Source organism: Nymphaea colorata, chromosome 12 (assembly GCF_008831285.2).
Source record: "Nymphaea colorata isolate Beijing-Zhang1983 chromosome 12, ASM883128v2, whole genome shotgun sequence".
Classification (NCBI taxonomy): domain Eukaryota; kingdom Viridiplantae; phylum Streptophyta; class Magnoliopsida; order Nymphaeales; family Nymphaeaceae; genus Nymphaea; species Nymphaea colorata.
In genome coordinates, this window is record NC_045149.1 from 4,281,256 (window position 1) to 4,296,374 (window position 15,119).

A 15,119-nucleotide genomic window follows, 5' to 3' on the forward strand; every position below is an offset into this window, starting at 1 on the left:
TTATGCAAATGATGGTCCTAAATCCCATTCATATCATTACTTACAAGTAATCATAATCATTTAAATGAATCTATATTGAAATAATTTCAAATAAACTCATTGGATGTATAGTAATTGAGCAAATGAAGGACCTAAATCCCATCCATATCATTACTTACAAGTAATCATAATCATTTAAATGAATCTATATTGAAGTAATTTCAAATAAACTCATTGGATGTATAGTAATTGAGCAAATGAAGGACCTAAATCCCATTTGCATCATTATGTAGTTATGAATATAATAATTTAAATGAATCATTTTAGATATCATCACAATTTCAAATAATTAGATAAACTATAATTGAGCAAATGTTTGACCTTAACTGCATTTGTATCATTACATGCTTGTTATTTGTAGCAAATGGATGAATTATAATTGTCCAAATGATGGACCTAAATCCCTTTTTGCATAATTACGGACTTGTCATTATAATCATTTAATGTATGATTATAGATAAAATTACAAGTTATTCTCAGTTCATAATCACATCTTCAAAGGCTCAAGTGATGGGGGTGGGGGGGTGGGGGGGGGGCATTTGATTGCCTATAGATTTAAATCAATGGATCTGATGTGCTAAAGAGGGACAATGAATAAAATTTCCAATTCAACTAGGATTTGCAGTGAGATTTTCTGTTTACTCTTTCACACTAGCAAAATATTTGATTTAATATTAGAGAGGAAAATGGTTGGATCGTAAATTCAAATCTAAGACCTTAGAAATCTAAAATCAAACTAAAATAGACAGTTAATCAAACCCCTCCAACTTGTTGGCCATCGAACCCAAGCCGGTGAGTGATGATATGACAATATCAACACTTTTGGCACTGACATAGAGAAATGGTTGCGGAAATGTTGTCGGAGCCATCTGGTTGAATTCCATGACAATAATTGTAGTCCCACATTCAGGAGTCATACAAAATGATCAGTGAGTCAAAATGACAATGGCTTCCCCGTAGCTTTTTTGAACTTGCACCTAAGGTATCGTGTTTCATCGCTGATCCAGCCAAACTCACAGTTAGTTGAAGAGAAGAAGCCAAGACCCAATTCATTGCTTTTGATGATTTAGGCTGGCTACATATTAAAACCAAGTTTCCTGCTTTCGAACTCCGTTCACGTTGTTCTTGCAACTTCAGGTTTCAAAAAGTGTTTTTGTTGGATCTACACCTCCTATGGGTTTTCGCTTAATCCTAAATTTGTTTCTATTTGATTTTTTTTTAAAAGAAAATAGACATTCACTCACACACAGGTAACCTGATTCACTTTGAATGCATGGTACCTGAAATGATGCTAAATCTCTTAAAAACGTTAAAGGGAGTAGCTTATGTATGTTATTACACTTCCAACCATTCGGTTATGATGTTTCTGCCTTTTACCTGGATCTAAATCATGAGGAGAAACTAATGCAAGCAATGAAAATTATGCTTTCTCACAGTTGAATCTGTTCATAGTTGTAGAAATGTAGTTCACGGGAGACCGTCTTGGGAGTGCATAGTCAGAATTTTCAGATTCTCAGTACTAAGTCACGTATCGACCAAGTAACATTCTTTTGTTGCTTTGCAATAAGAAACGACTTAAAATCATTGTCACAAAAAACACCGTTTTTTAAAAAAAAAACGCGTATTTAACGCCAAAAACAGTTCTGCCTTATAATACCCGTACTATTCCCGTTTTTTTTAAAAAAAAATGTCAAAAAAAAAAAACGCGTATAATACCCGTTTAATACCTGTATTATACATTATTTTCCCGTTTTTTGTCGTTTTTTATTAATTATTATTTTTTATAATTTTTAAGATGTATTAAATGTTTAATTTTTTAAAAAAATTTGCCGAACTTTTCCCGTTTTATTCCCGATATATAAAACTTTGCCGTATTATACCAGTTTTTTTCCTCGCCGTTTAATACCCGTCCCCGTTTTTTGTGACAATGCTTAAAATCAAACATTGTGATATGATGCAGGCTTGGAAGCTGAGGAAAAAAAGAGCCATGGGGTCGATTGATGAGGCAATGGGCCTGTCCTAGGAAACAGTGAGGCTGTAAGATGCATCAACATCGGCTTGCACTTTGTTCAAGTGCATCCAACAGATAGGCCAACAATGCGTTCAGTACCGCTCATACTTAGCAAGCCTGTGACTCTAACAGCCCCTTTCGCTCTTGCTTTCTTCTTCTTGGCAAGTGAAGGATAGGTTGTCAAGTGTTTTAGCCTCAGGGGCGCCCACCTGTTGCTTGATCTTAAGCAAGTCCTTGTACACTTAATTTATATGGTTTGGGAATAATAAAATCAACTGATCATTACATCGCCTTAAGCCCGACCATGTCAATCCCATGCATTTACTGTGATTTATGAAATTGCACTCTGTTGCTTAATTCCTTTGTTGTCATGTACCATTAATTTCGAATATGTACATACCAACAAAAGAAGGGTACGAAACTTCCACTTCATAGTAGACACTGCAAAAGTAAAGGGCCCTTGTGGGGAAGGTTTTACCGGTACAGGTTGACTTTGTACAGTATATTCAAGCTAAAAATGAGAAGTTATTTTGTTATTTTGTTTTGTATGAATGCGTGCACAAAGGCATTAGTAGCAACAAGATATCATCTAAAAAATGCTATTCCTATCCTCTATAATTCGGTAAACATGTTCAGGCCATGCTGGTAGAACATGAATGGGGAAATGAATTCCTGGTTTCGGTCCGCATTGAAGTACTTATGATGATGGGGGACAGCGGCGAGATGGTCCAGTTCGACGGACCGTCCTTATTCAGCGAGGGTCTGCCACCTGCCCTCGGAGCTTGAGGTGTTCACAAGCCGAGACGAGCCAGCTCGGGTATAGCCAGGTACATAGGGACATAACCGTATAGGTATTGTTACCTTCCCCCTTGCCTGCTGATCAGAGGTTACTAGCTACAAAGCCAAGGATTTGGAAGACGCTGTACGTTTGCTTCGAATTGATGCTTGTAAACAGAATATAACCGGATTGTTTTCATTTGTAATGCATTCATAATGGGTACAACAAGAATAGAAACGTTAATGAGGCATGAAAGGAAAGAAAAGTAAAAAATATCTACTCGAAATCTGCCAGAATTCTTGAATGTATCTCCTTTGCTATGTTTATTGTTATCCCATATCACGTATAACAATAGTTCTTTATGGTTGTAGCAGAATATGTTTGATTATTACTTACATAAATATCGTTCCTTACTACTCAAGATTTGTATTTTACTAAAGGAACATTTGTTCTTTGCCGAATTCATGGAACTTTAACACAATTTTTTTGAATGCACATGTTAGTTCCATATTCGAATCTGGAATAAATTTTTTAGGTGGCTTATTAATCAAAATTTTTCTTGCCCATTAGGGCTTTGTTGACCTGATGCTTTTGGCGTTTGCCGTTGCACTCTCTTGTAAACCTGCTGTGCTCATCGTCAAGTTGTTCACAGGTCTTATTGTCAACCTACTACTCATAGCATCGTCAACCAGCTGCGTACTGCATCGGTCTATCACCCTTCTCAGTTCTCACCGCTAGTTCGCTGTCTAACCAGCTACGTACATCTGAGTGTCGAACCACGTTAACATCGTGTTTCATTGCTTTCAATCGCTTGCCTTCTTTTTTTTTTTTTTGCTGTATTATTTTGCGTTCCTTCACTTGCTCATTTTTATAATTTTGTGGTTCTCTTCTCTTTTTGTTTGTTGTTTTGTTTCCTCCAGGTACCCAGGACCGGTCGAAGTCCAGTCATAAGTTTGATTTATATGGGCGTTAATTTTTTAGACTGCAAATGGACACTTAAGTTGATAGATGGCATACTCTCCTCCCAAGTATGGAAGTAGTGCTGGACCCTGAATGCAAAAGGAATAGGAAGAATAGCTTCAGCTTTTTAAAGAACATAAAATTGTATTGTAACATCCACGAGGAAACAGTAGTTCTTAATTAGTTGGCTAGTCTGTCAAGTCATTGACACTCATACGTGATTTGATTTATTGTTTAAATGAGGCAGTGGGTGCACATTCTCAACGTCGGGAGATGTAGTATTGATCGCTGCATTAGTCTCTGCAGCTTTTGAGCGCCATCAGTTTCTTCCTTGTCACCAGAGAAAAGATATTCAGCAAAGGCAACAAAGGTTTCTGCAGCAGTCGAGCTCTCAGACCTATTTGGTCGCCCTAAAGGTTGTTTGGCATCAGGGATATTGTGGGAGTGTCTTATGAATTTATCTTAAAGGTAGATTCATAGAACACTAGAACTAGTCATATTTCATGAATTTACCTCAAAATTTGAGGTAGATCCATAAGACATTTCTAAAGTGTTCCTACTACCAAACGGCCCCTAAAGATGGGAAAATTAAACTATGATTGACAAACGTCGAGCTAAGGTCTGCTGTATATTAGAGTGATTTTGGTCCTTAATATCTTTGACCATGGTTTGAATTGGAGTCACCAAGAATACATGTTACGGTCAGGGGCAAAGCCAAAGGGAGGGCTTGCATGGACCTTGGCTCCACCACAAAAAAAATTAAAAAAAAAATTACATGTAACTTTTAAAAAATTTCACTTAATCTATATAAAAATTTTAAAAAATGATATTTAAGTCCTAATCAAAATTTAAAAACTTTAATTTGGCCTGTCTTATAAAAATTTTTTTGCTCTGCCCGCCCCTTATTACGGTACACACAAACGACCAGTTCTCTCTCCAATATGTGTAGACATGTCATTCGACCTTAATTTTAGGGTCATGAGACAATGAAATGCATGACCTTTTGAGACTGATTACACGGCAGCATCGGATTCACGGTGCACGAACTGTGGTGGTGCATATAACCAGTTTTGGTCTTTGTGAAGAGTGTCCCTTAATTGCTTTAACTTTTCCATCTTAAGGAAATAATGCAAATATCTGGTGCGTTAACGAGTGAATGAAATTCTACTAGAATAGATGCCTATACCCATTGTCACTTTTCACCCGCATAAGCACCGCTACATGTCTATACGATGGCAATTTGTTTTCGTTGCTAAGTCGGGGATATTTTCTTAACGTCAAAACTGTCACTGAAGTTGCCTATTTTAACGCCAAAAAATTGTGTCTACAACCGCTCCGGAAAGGCTAGCACCAGAGCTGCACTGATTTTCATGTAGTGAGATTTTCTTTTGGTTGTCCAAGGGATGGGATTGAACGAGAGAGAAAGGGAGCCAATTTGGTATGGCATGTGTAGTGGCCAGGTTTATTTTTTGGCTCCTTAGCTAAATAAGGTTAGAAGACTAAAGAAGGTGTGGCATGGTGGGGCGGGCCACACCACTAAGTAGGAAATCGAATGTTCAAATCTCATCGGCAACCACCTGTTGCATGATCCATCCATGACAAGCTAGTCCATGGGAGAAGAGGCCGTGCGGCTTTACCCGTCTGATCAGCAAAAAGTTGTAGTTCTCTTGTGTATATATAGGTTAAAAAGTTTATATATTGTGATTGTTATTCATTAATAATGAAGCAATTCTATTGAGAAAAATAAAAAATCAATAGATATCAATGAAAATTAATACAAAACGAAGTCCTCGTAAAGCTGCAACCGATAGGTCATTCTCAGTTCCTCACCATATATATTTTCATCATGTAATTTAATCCACATAAGTGCAGTCTGAAAAGTCTCGCCTTAGTAAAATAATGAATTTAATTAAATTGCGATTTTTAATTAGAATTTTATTTATAGGTTTATTATTGTTGTGGAGAGGAGGTAGTCGATATATTTAAATAGGAAAGCGCGGTGAATTCTGCACATGATCGATATTTGTTTCCATCAATTAATGGCGTTTGGCCATTACATAATATGGAGTAAATTATTTTGAATGATCACATTTATCCCGAACCTGGCTTTGTGTATGGAGCGAAAAGATTTAAGAAAAAATTATCCCTATTATCTCATGCGTATTAAACTTAACATGCAAGGAATGACGTCCTTCCCATTGACTCGATCCCATAATGCTTTTGTACACATATAGTTTTGAATAATCAATCATCTCCATATCCCTGGTGGACATGGGCAGAAGTAAACTCTCTGCATTTTACTATGTGCATTAAATTGTGATTTGTTGCTTTCCCTTGTTGTTGCCTATCATTAATTTCTAAACCATCTCTGAAACATCCATTTCACAGTAGAAACTACAAAAACAATGAGACATTGGGGGAAGACTTTACCTGTTCCACAGGCTGACTTTGGGTACTTATGTGCATGCTATAACTTAAAGCATAAACATTTTTATTATCTTCACTGTCATAGAAATGCAGGCACAAAACGGCAGTATGATATCTTCTAAAAGAAGCTATCTTCAATATTCTATAATTGGCTAAATAGCTAATGTACTAAAGAATAAACAAGATGTCTTGGGGTTCTATACTTCCAAACATATTAATATTTGAGTTCTTGATCAACTAGATATCTCAAAATGGAAATAGTAATTCTACATATTTCATGAGTGCAATATCAGTCCAATTCTCCTTACCCAACAAACACAAAAGGACTTTTACTCCTCCAGGATCGACAACTTGGAGGAAAAGGCAGCTTTTATCTTGGGTGTAGGTCAGAAATGGTCAGTCCGCCTGAGTTCTGGTTCTCCTCGTCTCTTGAAGAAAGGATTGGACGTTCGCCAGACCTGACTGTCTCACTGGACTTGGGGATGGGTCTGCTTGTGAAGTAAGCAGGAGGTGAGGGCGTTGGGAGAATCATGGATGAATTTACAAGCATAAGAACAACCGTAGACATTGTTGGTCTGTCCTTTGGAGAGTCTTGTACACATAGCAGGCCGATGAGGATGCACCTCAGTATCTGATTTTTCCACCATGGCTCATCAATAGCTTGATCAACAAGATCTAGTGCCCTGCCGTCTTGCCAAAGCTTCCAAGCCTAGCAACAATTAGTTCAAGCACGAACTGAAATTTCAATGCATGGTCGAAACAAATTAATTCGACGGGGGACACCGAGTTCTTAATTTGGGTCTGCAATGAAGTACTTACATATGTTAGAAGGTCCGGAGCTAACTCCGATTGATAGAATGAAGTGTTCCTTTGCCCACTTAAGATTTCTAACACCAGAACGCCGAAGCTGAACACGTCCGACTTCACTGAGAATATGCCATTCATTGCATACTCCGGTGACATGTATCCACTACAAATAACAACTTGAGAGATTAGCATCATGAAGGCTCTTGATCCTCCCACAAATTCTTCAGGCTTACAAGGTGCTAGTGATACTAGCTTACTATTTTAGTATGAATCCTCATGTGTGACTAAATTAAGATACTTCGCACTAAAATGCATAGGGTTCACTTCAAAATCTGGAGATTTTAACTGTCCGAAAATGCAAATAGCTTGAACAAAATGCTTGTAGTAAAAAAAAAAAAAAGTGACCGTCATCCGTTTGCTACCGTGTTCTCAGCTTACCGGGTTCCTGCAACATTCTCTGTGGTGGCATGTGTTCCCTCCACTTGAAAGAGCTTGGCCAATCCAAAGTCCGAAATTTTAGGGTTCATTTCTTCATCTAACAAAACGTTTCCCGCTTTAAGATCTCTATGAATGATCATGAGCTGAGAATCTTCATGAAGATAAAGAAGCCCCCGTCCAATCCCGTTGATTATTTGAAGTCGTTTTCCCCAGTCTAGCTGCTGACGTTTGGTTGGATCTAGTTCATGTCCAAAGTCACATAAGTTCTTAATTACATAAGAAACATGATCATGAAGGTGTAGAACATTCACGCCCCTTAAACTTTGCAACCCTTTTAGCCAGGCAGACAGTGATCGTAATGGCCGGGGCCTGAACTCATCACCAGCCACCTAGTATTGTTTTATGTATACTCCTTTTATCAGGTCGATCAATGGTAGATCTAATGATACAAATGCTGTTAATTTTTGAGTTTTCAACAAAATGAACATATACGAATACTATCAGCAAATAAAATGGAAACTATATTTACTTGTGACATCTTGGTAACTATTCGCTTTTTGGACACGAAATCTTGATATCGCCAGCTATCCGTTATATAATGTTATGTACCTTGCACCTTACTTGAACATCAATATGGTCTAAGAATTATTGACAGACTTAACCATATGAACAAGATGTCCAGATCCTTCGACTTATGGTTGATTAAAATTTAGATATTTGATTTCTAAATTATTATAAAGTCCACCTAAAAAAAGTTGTTTTCTGGTTTTGGTTTTTAAGATAATTAGTTGGGCATGCAGTTCACATTCATATGCAATTTATTAAAAATGGGCATGCATTCGAAATAGGGCTGGAACCAGGCGCACCCGGTTTCGCTTTGGCCTCTGGTGGCTCCGGGATGAGTCCTTTGTTGATACCATCCCTAGGTGGTGGGCTCACACCCTCAATGGTAGGTGGGCTGCTTTTAGGCTCTCGTGTAAGCTGCATTGCATTAGGAGAGACGTTATTGCCTGGAAGCGTATTTTTTGGAGTGGTAACTTTTTTGAGGTGACCGGTTGGGATGAGGAGATCATGTCCCTCCAGTCATTTGACAATTTTTCTATAGTTCAGTGTTCTCGTCTCCTTTGTCTCCAGAGTCTTGCTCAAGAGTGGCGGATTAGGAAATCCATCCACTAGCAGCAGCATTCTAGGTTGAGTTGACTTTTGCATGGTGACCAGAATTCTCATTTCTTCCACTTGGCCGCCTCTCAGAGACGCCGTCAGGCGTTGCTCCAGTCCATGGTCGTTAGGCACAAGGAATTTCTTGGTGATGACATCCTCCCGGCTTTGACCGCTCATTTTCGTTATTTCTACTCTAAACTTCTTCGCTTTTGTGCCCCGCTGCCTCACAGTCACCTGTCATCCCTCTCTGTCTCCTATGCGATCACTCTTGAGCGGCCCTTCCTGCATCAAGAAATCAAGAATGTTGTTTGGGCCATCGGCTCGGGTAAGACGTCTGACATTGATGGTTTTCCTGTTGAGTTTTTTTGCACCTTTTGGTAGGCTTGTAGCGTTGATGTGTCCAAAGCCACATGCGTCTTGGTGCCTAAGCGCCTTAACCTTACGAATATCAACCACTTTCGACCGATGTTCATGCTAGGCACTCCCTATAAGATTGTCACTAAGTTGTTTTCCTTGCGACTTGCACATGTTATGTCATCTATCATCAACCCCTTTTACGTTGCGTTCATCAAGGGTCGGTGTTTGCATGACGCTACCGTCCTAGCCAACGAGGTTCTTCATTCTCTCTACTGTCTACATCTTTTCTCATTCATCCTTAAGTTGGACATATCCAAAGCTTTTGATTCGGTTAGTTGGGAGTTCCTATCTGACCTCCTCACCCACCTTGCTTTTAGTCTGTCGTTTCGGCAGTGGATCCTTTCACTCGTCACCGGGACCCAACTTGCGGTCTCCTTCAATGGGATGTGTGGCGAATTCTTCTATCTCCGTCACGGCCTCCGTCAGGGTTGTCCGCTATCACCATTGCTTTTCAACTTACTTGCCGAGTGTTTTTCTGCCTTATTTCGTCACATTGTAGTCGTTGGCTTCATCACTCCACATTCACTACCCCACTTGCAGGCCTTCTCACCCTCCTATATGCTGACGATTTTCTCATGTTTAACACTTCTTCTTGCCAACAGATTGTAAGAACATGGCTCATCCTTCGAGTTTTTGAGCTCGTCTCTGGTCTTTCTATTAATTCCTCAAAGTGTCACTTTTCTCTCATTCACGGGATCCAGCCACAGTGCTTCTTCTGGAAGCTTGTTTTGGGTGTAAGGTTATTGGCCTACCCATGGACTACTTGGGTCTTCAGATTATGTTGTCGGCTCCTGCGCCCTCTTTTTGGGATGGAGTGAAGCAGAAGCTGTCGGATCGTCTCCATTGTTGGCAAGGAAAGCTGCCTTCCCTCCCAGGGCGTATTACCCTTGCTAAGCACTATCTTGCATCTATCCCTCTTCATGCCTTGGCGGTTTTTCGACTTCTTGTGGTTGTACTAAGAAGGTTTGATAAAATCATTGTAACTTTATCCGATATGGTGATTGCCATTTGGATTGTCTTGTGTGTTAGGATATGGTTGTCCTTACGCGTTTTCTTAAGGGTGCTGAGGTTACCAACATTAATTGGGCGTGTGAGTCCTCTTTGTGTTCTTGGTGGTGACGTCTGGCAATTGAGTTTTCTCTCATTTCCCTTTTCATTTGTTCTAAATATGACCTGTCTTTTCCTAGTGATTGGAATATTTCTATCTCTCACACATCTCCTTTACACTTTTGGTACGGTCTACTTTATGTCTTTCCTCTTTTCCTCCGTGTTGCTGACCTTTCATCGCTCGCCCCCCCATCTTGGCCTCTTTCGTCTTCCCATGAATTTACTTTTTCTTCCTCTTACCTGGCCTCCTTTGGTTCTTCCGTCGTTCTCACCCCGGTCATTTTGGTCATCTAGTTTCTTTTTTCGGGCCATTGCTTTTGTCTGGCTTCTCTTTCCTAGTCACACAATACTTTTGACCACATGCAGCGCCTCGGTATTAGTTTAGCTAACCAATGTCTCATCTGTTTCGCAGCAGCTGAGTCTCGAGTTCATCTTTTTACCTCATGTCCTTTCTTTTATAGTGTTCTTACCTCTACATGGCCTTCTGTTGTTAGTAACCTCATAAACCTACTATCCATTCGTTTTTTTTTTTCTTTTGTCTTTCATCCCACCTGTCTTTTTCTTGGGGTTGTGTCTAAAGGTTGTGACTCATTTCTTCTTGGTGGCGCATTTGGGATGAATGCAATAACAAGGACTTCAGGGGCACATTTTCATCGACGGAGTCGATGGCACGCTTTGTGCAGCGAGATATCTACTTTGCTATTCGGCTATGGCGCCGTTCTTCGTCTACTGTTGGGTGACTCGACTGCTCCATCTGTCTACTCTCTCTCCATCCCTTTTATTATGTTTTATTATGCTGCTAACTTGTATATTATGTGCTTTTATTTTTGTTTTTGGTTTGTTCTTGAGACTTGTTGTCCCTAAATTTTGTTATATATTTTCATTTTATTAGCTCTCTCTCTCTCTCTCTTAGAAATAGCAGTTAGATTGCCCATACGTAGTTGCAGACAAGTGATCAAACTCAAATTTCTTGTCAATCCTAATAACTCTTCTTTTAAAGTTCATTCTCATTGACTAACTACTGTATTAAGCATTTAATGTAGAGAGAGATACATATTTGCCATGATGTTACATAATTGATAGAAGTTAGAATACATACACACGTGTGTGTATGCGTGAGGGTGAACTTTACGATCAATCCGGACAACTCCAAAAAACCGGGGCTTATTTTTCTATTCATCTAAAAAGACGATGAAGAGAGACGGAGAGAGAATGTTGTGTAGAAACATGCAACCAAACCAATAGGAACTGTCAATTATTTTAAACCAATAGGAACTGTCAATTATTTTCAACTAATAGGAACTGTCAATTATTTTAACTAACACAGTTTGACGGGTATATATATTTTCTTGTATGTGTGTCATGTAAATACATATAAAGTAACTACACTATGTGATATGTTTTTCAGTTGATTCGTGAATTAATTTTCAAAGTATTTGAGATTTGAATACAATTAAGCAAAAGAAAAAGTTTGGGCTGGATGCTGGCTAAGATAATAGAAGGAAAAAGAGGAAATGAAAGAACGGCTGAGATGATTGACTAACCGAAAAGAATTTTATCCAGGCTTCCAGAGGGCACGAATTCATAGACAAGCAGCCTTTCCTGCTCATCCAAGTAATAACCAAGAAGCCGAGCCAAATTCCTGTGATGAAGCTTGGCAACCAAGTTCACCTCGTTCTTGAACTGGGCCGGCCCTTGCGTTGATTTTTCTGATAGCCGCTTCACGGCTACCTGTGTACCATCTTCCAGTGTCCCCTACGATCAACCATGGCGGTCTCTAAGTCCGAGCTCGACATGTAATAAATACACAGAAGAATAGAAGTTCCAGTGAATTACCTTATACACGGGGCCGAATCCACCCTGTCCAAGCTTATTAACTCCGGAAAAATTATTGGTTGCAGCTTTTAGAGTATCCATGTGAAAAACAGAGGGCGTCGTGCCTTTCATTTCCTCCTCATCTAATCAGACACTTCATATGTCATCTCCTACAATTATTATACAAAAAAGTTGAATAGACGACATGTGATGTTAAGGCCTGCTCACATACCTGGAGCTTTACCTCTCTTTGATCTTCTGGCCACTGATAAAACTGAAATGATGCACAGAATAAATACTGAGGAACACAATAAAGCGATCAAGACGATGGCATTTTTTCTTAATCCATGGGAAGCTGATCCTGCAGATGGCAACATTTTTAGCTGATCAAGTTATCTGTGCGCACGCGCGTGTGAGAGGGAGAGAGAGATCGAGATAGGGAACTGGACAGCAAAAGATCTGGTAAAAAGTAAGTCATTTCCAAATTCGTGCAGATTTAAATAGAAGAACTTCACTAGTGTGAGACTTAATTTAAGAGACAAAGCTAAATTAAATTGTTAGATTTGCTAAAAAGAAATGCTGCGAACTAAAGATTTGTCGCAAGTATGAGATTTTAGGAACCAGCTATATTTGTATCCTGTAATTGTTGGAAGGGGAAAATTTCGAGTAAACTCGGCCTTTTGGTTTTTCTGATTCCATGCATGTCCTTCATGTGGAGTTATAGAAACGTCAGCTGCGCCCACTTACTTCTGGTTGTATTGAAAAGGGTGGGAGAGGGCTTCGCTTCTTGGGTTGCCATCGTGGGCACTGGTGGAGATATCGCTGGTGATGGCGAGGAAGGCTGTTGAGACGCTGTAGCGTTATAGACGAATGGGTAGATCTCATACCTCACGCCGCAGTTGCCATTGTAAACGATGCAACCCACCTTCCCCTCGCACCTTTCAGGGATGCGAGAGATCCTGCCAGCCAAGCACTGACTGCAGTCGTCCCTGGAGATGTCCCTTGTGCACTGGGCCACGCCGTAGATGGTGTTGTAATCGCCGAAAGAGATCTCGCCGGACGCGAACATGAGGCCGGTCCGGTTGCTCAGGACGGAGGCAGAGAGGCTTCTCATGAGCTGCCCCGCCTGGTGATCGAAAAGAACTGGGTCGGAATTGTTGGCGAGCTTCCACATGCAGAACCCGGAATCCATTGTGACGTTTCCGATGAAGTTCGAATCCTTGTAGCGCAAAAAGCACTCGTCGTACCAGATGGTTCCCCTTCTCCTCCTTGGGCAAAGCTTCATGAGCTCCATGGGCGCGGTGGTTGCACAGTTCCCGCAGTCACCGGCCGAAAGGTCACCGCGGCAAAGGATGAGGCCATAGACGCGGTCGACGCCCTGGCCAACTGCGTCCGTGTAAAAGCCGGTGGCTGGTGCGTTGGCGGTGAGGGTGGAAAAGAGACGGTTGAGGTTCATGGCGAAGTTGCTGTTGATTGTGTAGTTGGTGGAGTTATAGCATGTGGAAAACTCGAAATAAGAGTCGCAAACATGAAGCAGCTGAGCCGCCACGATGATGAGCAGCTTAAGCCTCACAGCTTTGTCTAGCATCTTTTTCCGGCCAAAAAAATGGAAACGGAGCGTGCCGGCTGGCAGGCAAATAGCAAAGGAGACGAAGTTGATCAGATCAGTCCACGAGCGGGTAATGCTCTCATGCTTTTTATTGCCAGCTACACCCGATGGAAGACGGCACGCACTTGACTTGACTGGACTAAAAGTTTGTATGTAGCCATCGATTCTCTAACGCTTGGGCTGCCTTGAAGACTTTGCAGTCACTTCTTTTAATCAATTTGTTTGCTGGTTTAGACTTTCTAAAGCATGAGGGGGCCCAACCTGACATTAATGTCTGTACACTCGACCAGATCCTATTTGTTCACATCCCTGTTTTATACAAAAAAAAGGCGGAATCCTCAACTTCATGCCACCTCCCACAAAAATTCTCACTGTAGTAGCAGCTGTCGTGGTCAATACGGCAAGCCTTCTTATGGAACGCGATTTGCGTAGAATTGCTTGCCGTGCCATGTGGGATGGATTAAGACTTCTGGCCAAGTGCTTTCAACACACACATGTCCAACAAGTACCTAACTTAAGACTGCCATATAGCATAAATATATCAAAATACTAAATGTACATACTTTTATAATTTTGGTGAAGAATCATTTAATTTTTAAGAAATAACTTGGCATATAATGTATTTGTGAATATAAATAATCAAATCAACTAGGTCAGTGACAAGATCGGAGCCCTTAATATGTTGTTAAAAATTATTTTAAGTAGAGCCTGGAACATCCTAGTTATTTTATATTAACTGTGCAAGTTCTGGTATGCTCTAACTTACCGGGTTTTCTTTAAGCTACACTGAGGTCGCCTCTACCAAGCTTAGATTGTAGATTAGTTCACTAATTGAAGGTCGACTAATGTAAGCTATTTTAAGTGCTCATACTAAATGTATGCTCCATTTCAAATGGTCTTCTCGCGTCTCGTGAACTATGTTGCTCTACGTGCAATGGTTAATATTAGGCCTGGGCACCGGACCGGGTTCGGGTCGCACATTTCCATTATCGGGCTTCACTTTAGTGAGCCCGGCCCGGCCCGATATCTTAACGGGCCGGGCTTGGTTATCACTTCCAAGCCTGGCCCAGCCCGGCCCGACGGGCCCATTAGGTCATCGAGTCTTTCTTCTTCGACTCATAACTCATTCCTCAATCCTCAACACAAGTTATTGCATTTGGCAGAGCCGCTGTGCTGCACCATCGCCACCCCCACCGTCACCGTCTCCACCATTGGGCCACCAACCACCGTCGCCCTTTTGCTTTGTGAAGGTACACGTCTCTTTTATCCTCTCTTATCTTATGTGGTTTTCTTCTGTTTTGCTCGTAGCTTGCTACTTTTCTTTGGTGACGCCATTTCTGACCATTCACTGCCCTTCGTTATCTCCTGATAAAACGCTCCCTGTGACAACAATGAATTAAAGCATTTCACGGTCCACCACTGGTTCCTCATTCAGTTGTCATCTCGACTCAATAACTTCGCCTAAAAAAGCCAGCTTGTAACAAACACCAAGAACAGAGCAAACGATAGAAGGTGGCCCTTGTTGGTTACCTTGTCATAGTTAGCAAAGT

The 15,119-nt window shown here is 40.6% G+C and overlaps 1 protein-coding gene across 2 annotated transcripts; it reads right to left on the reverse strand.

The window, feature by feature from the left end:
• Positions 1-6,461: 6,461 nt before the first annotated feature.
• Positions 6,462-13,586, reverse strand: LOC116266206 (cysteine-rich receptor-like protein kinase 44). 2 transcript variants are annotated; one of them, XM_031647321.2, is made up of 7 exons: positions 12,708-13,586; positions 12,193-12,321; positions 11,982-12,103; positions 11,690-11,900; positions 7,461-7,698; positions 7,035-7,185; positions 6,462-6,924 (listed from the first exon to the last, which is right to left on the reverse strand). In XM_031647321.2, the coding sequence occupies exons 1-7, from the start codon at positions 13,546-13,548 to the stop codon at positions 6,586-6,588; spliced, it is 2,031 nt and encodes a 676-aa protein (XP_031503181.1). In that variant the 5' UTR covers positions 13,549-13,586; the 3' UTR covers positions 6,462-6,585. The 2 variants fall into 2 exon arrangements, with proteins under 2 accessions (XP_031503181.1, XP_049936933.1); XM_050080976.1 differs by having other exon boundaries at positions 6,828-6,950.
• Positions 13,587-15,119: the final 1,533 nt, after the last annotated feature.

Coding starts and splice junctions, on each gene's coding strand:
- LOC116266206 (XM_031647321.2), bottom strand. CDS start 13,548: ATGCTAGACAAAGCTGTGAGGCTTAAGCTGCTCATCATCGTGGCGGCT. Junction 12,104..12,192: donor AAAGAGAGGTAAAGCTCCAG/GTATGTGAGCAG, acceptor GTGTCTGATTAG/ATGAGGAGGAAATGAAAGGC. Junction 11,901..11,981: donor GATTCGGCCCCGTGTATAAG/GTAATTCACTGG, acceptor GGTTGATCGTAG/GGGACACTGGAAGATGGTAC.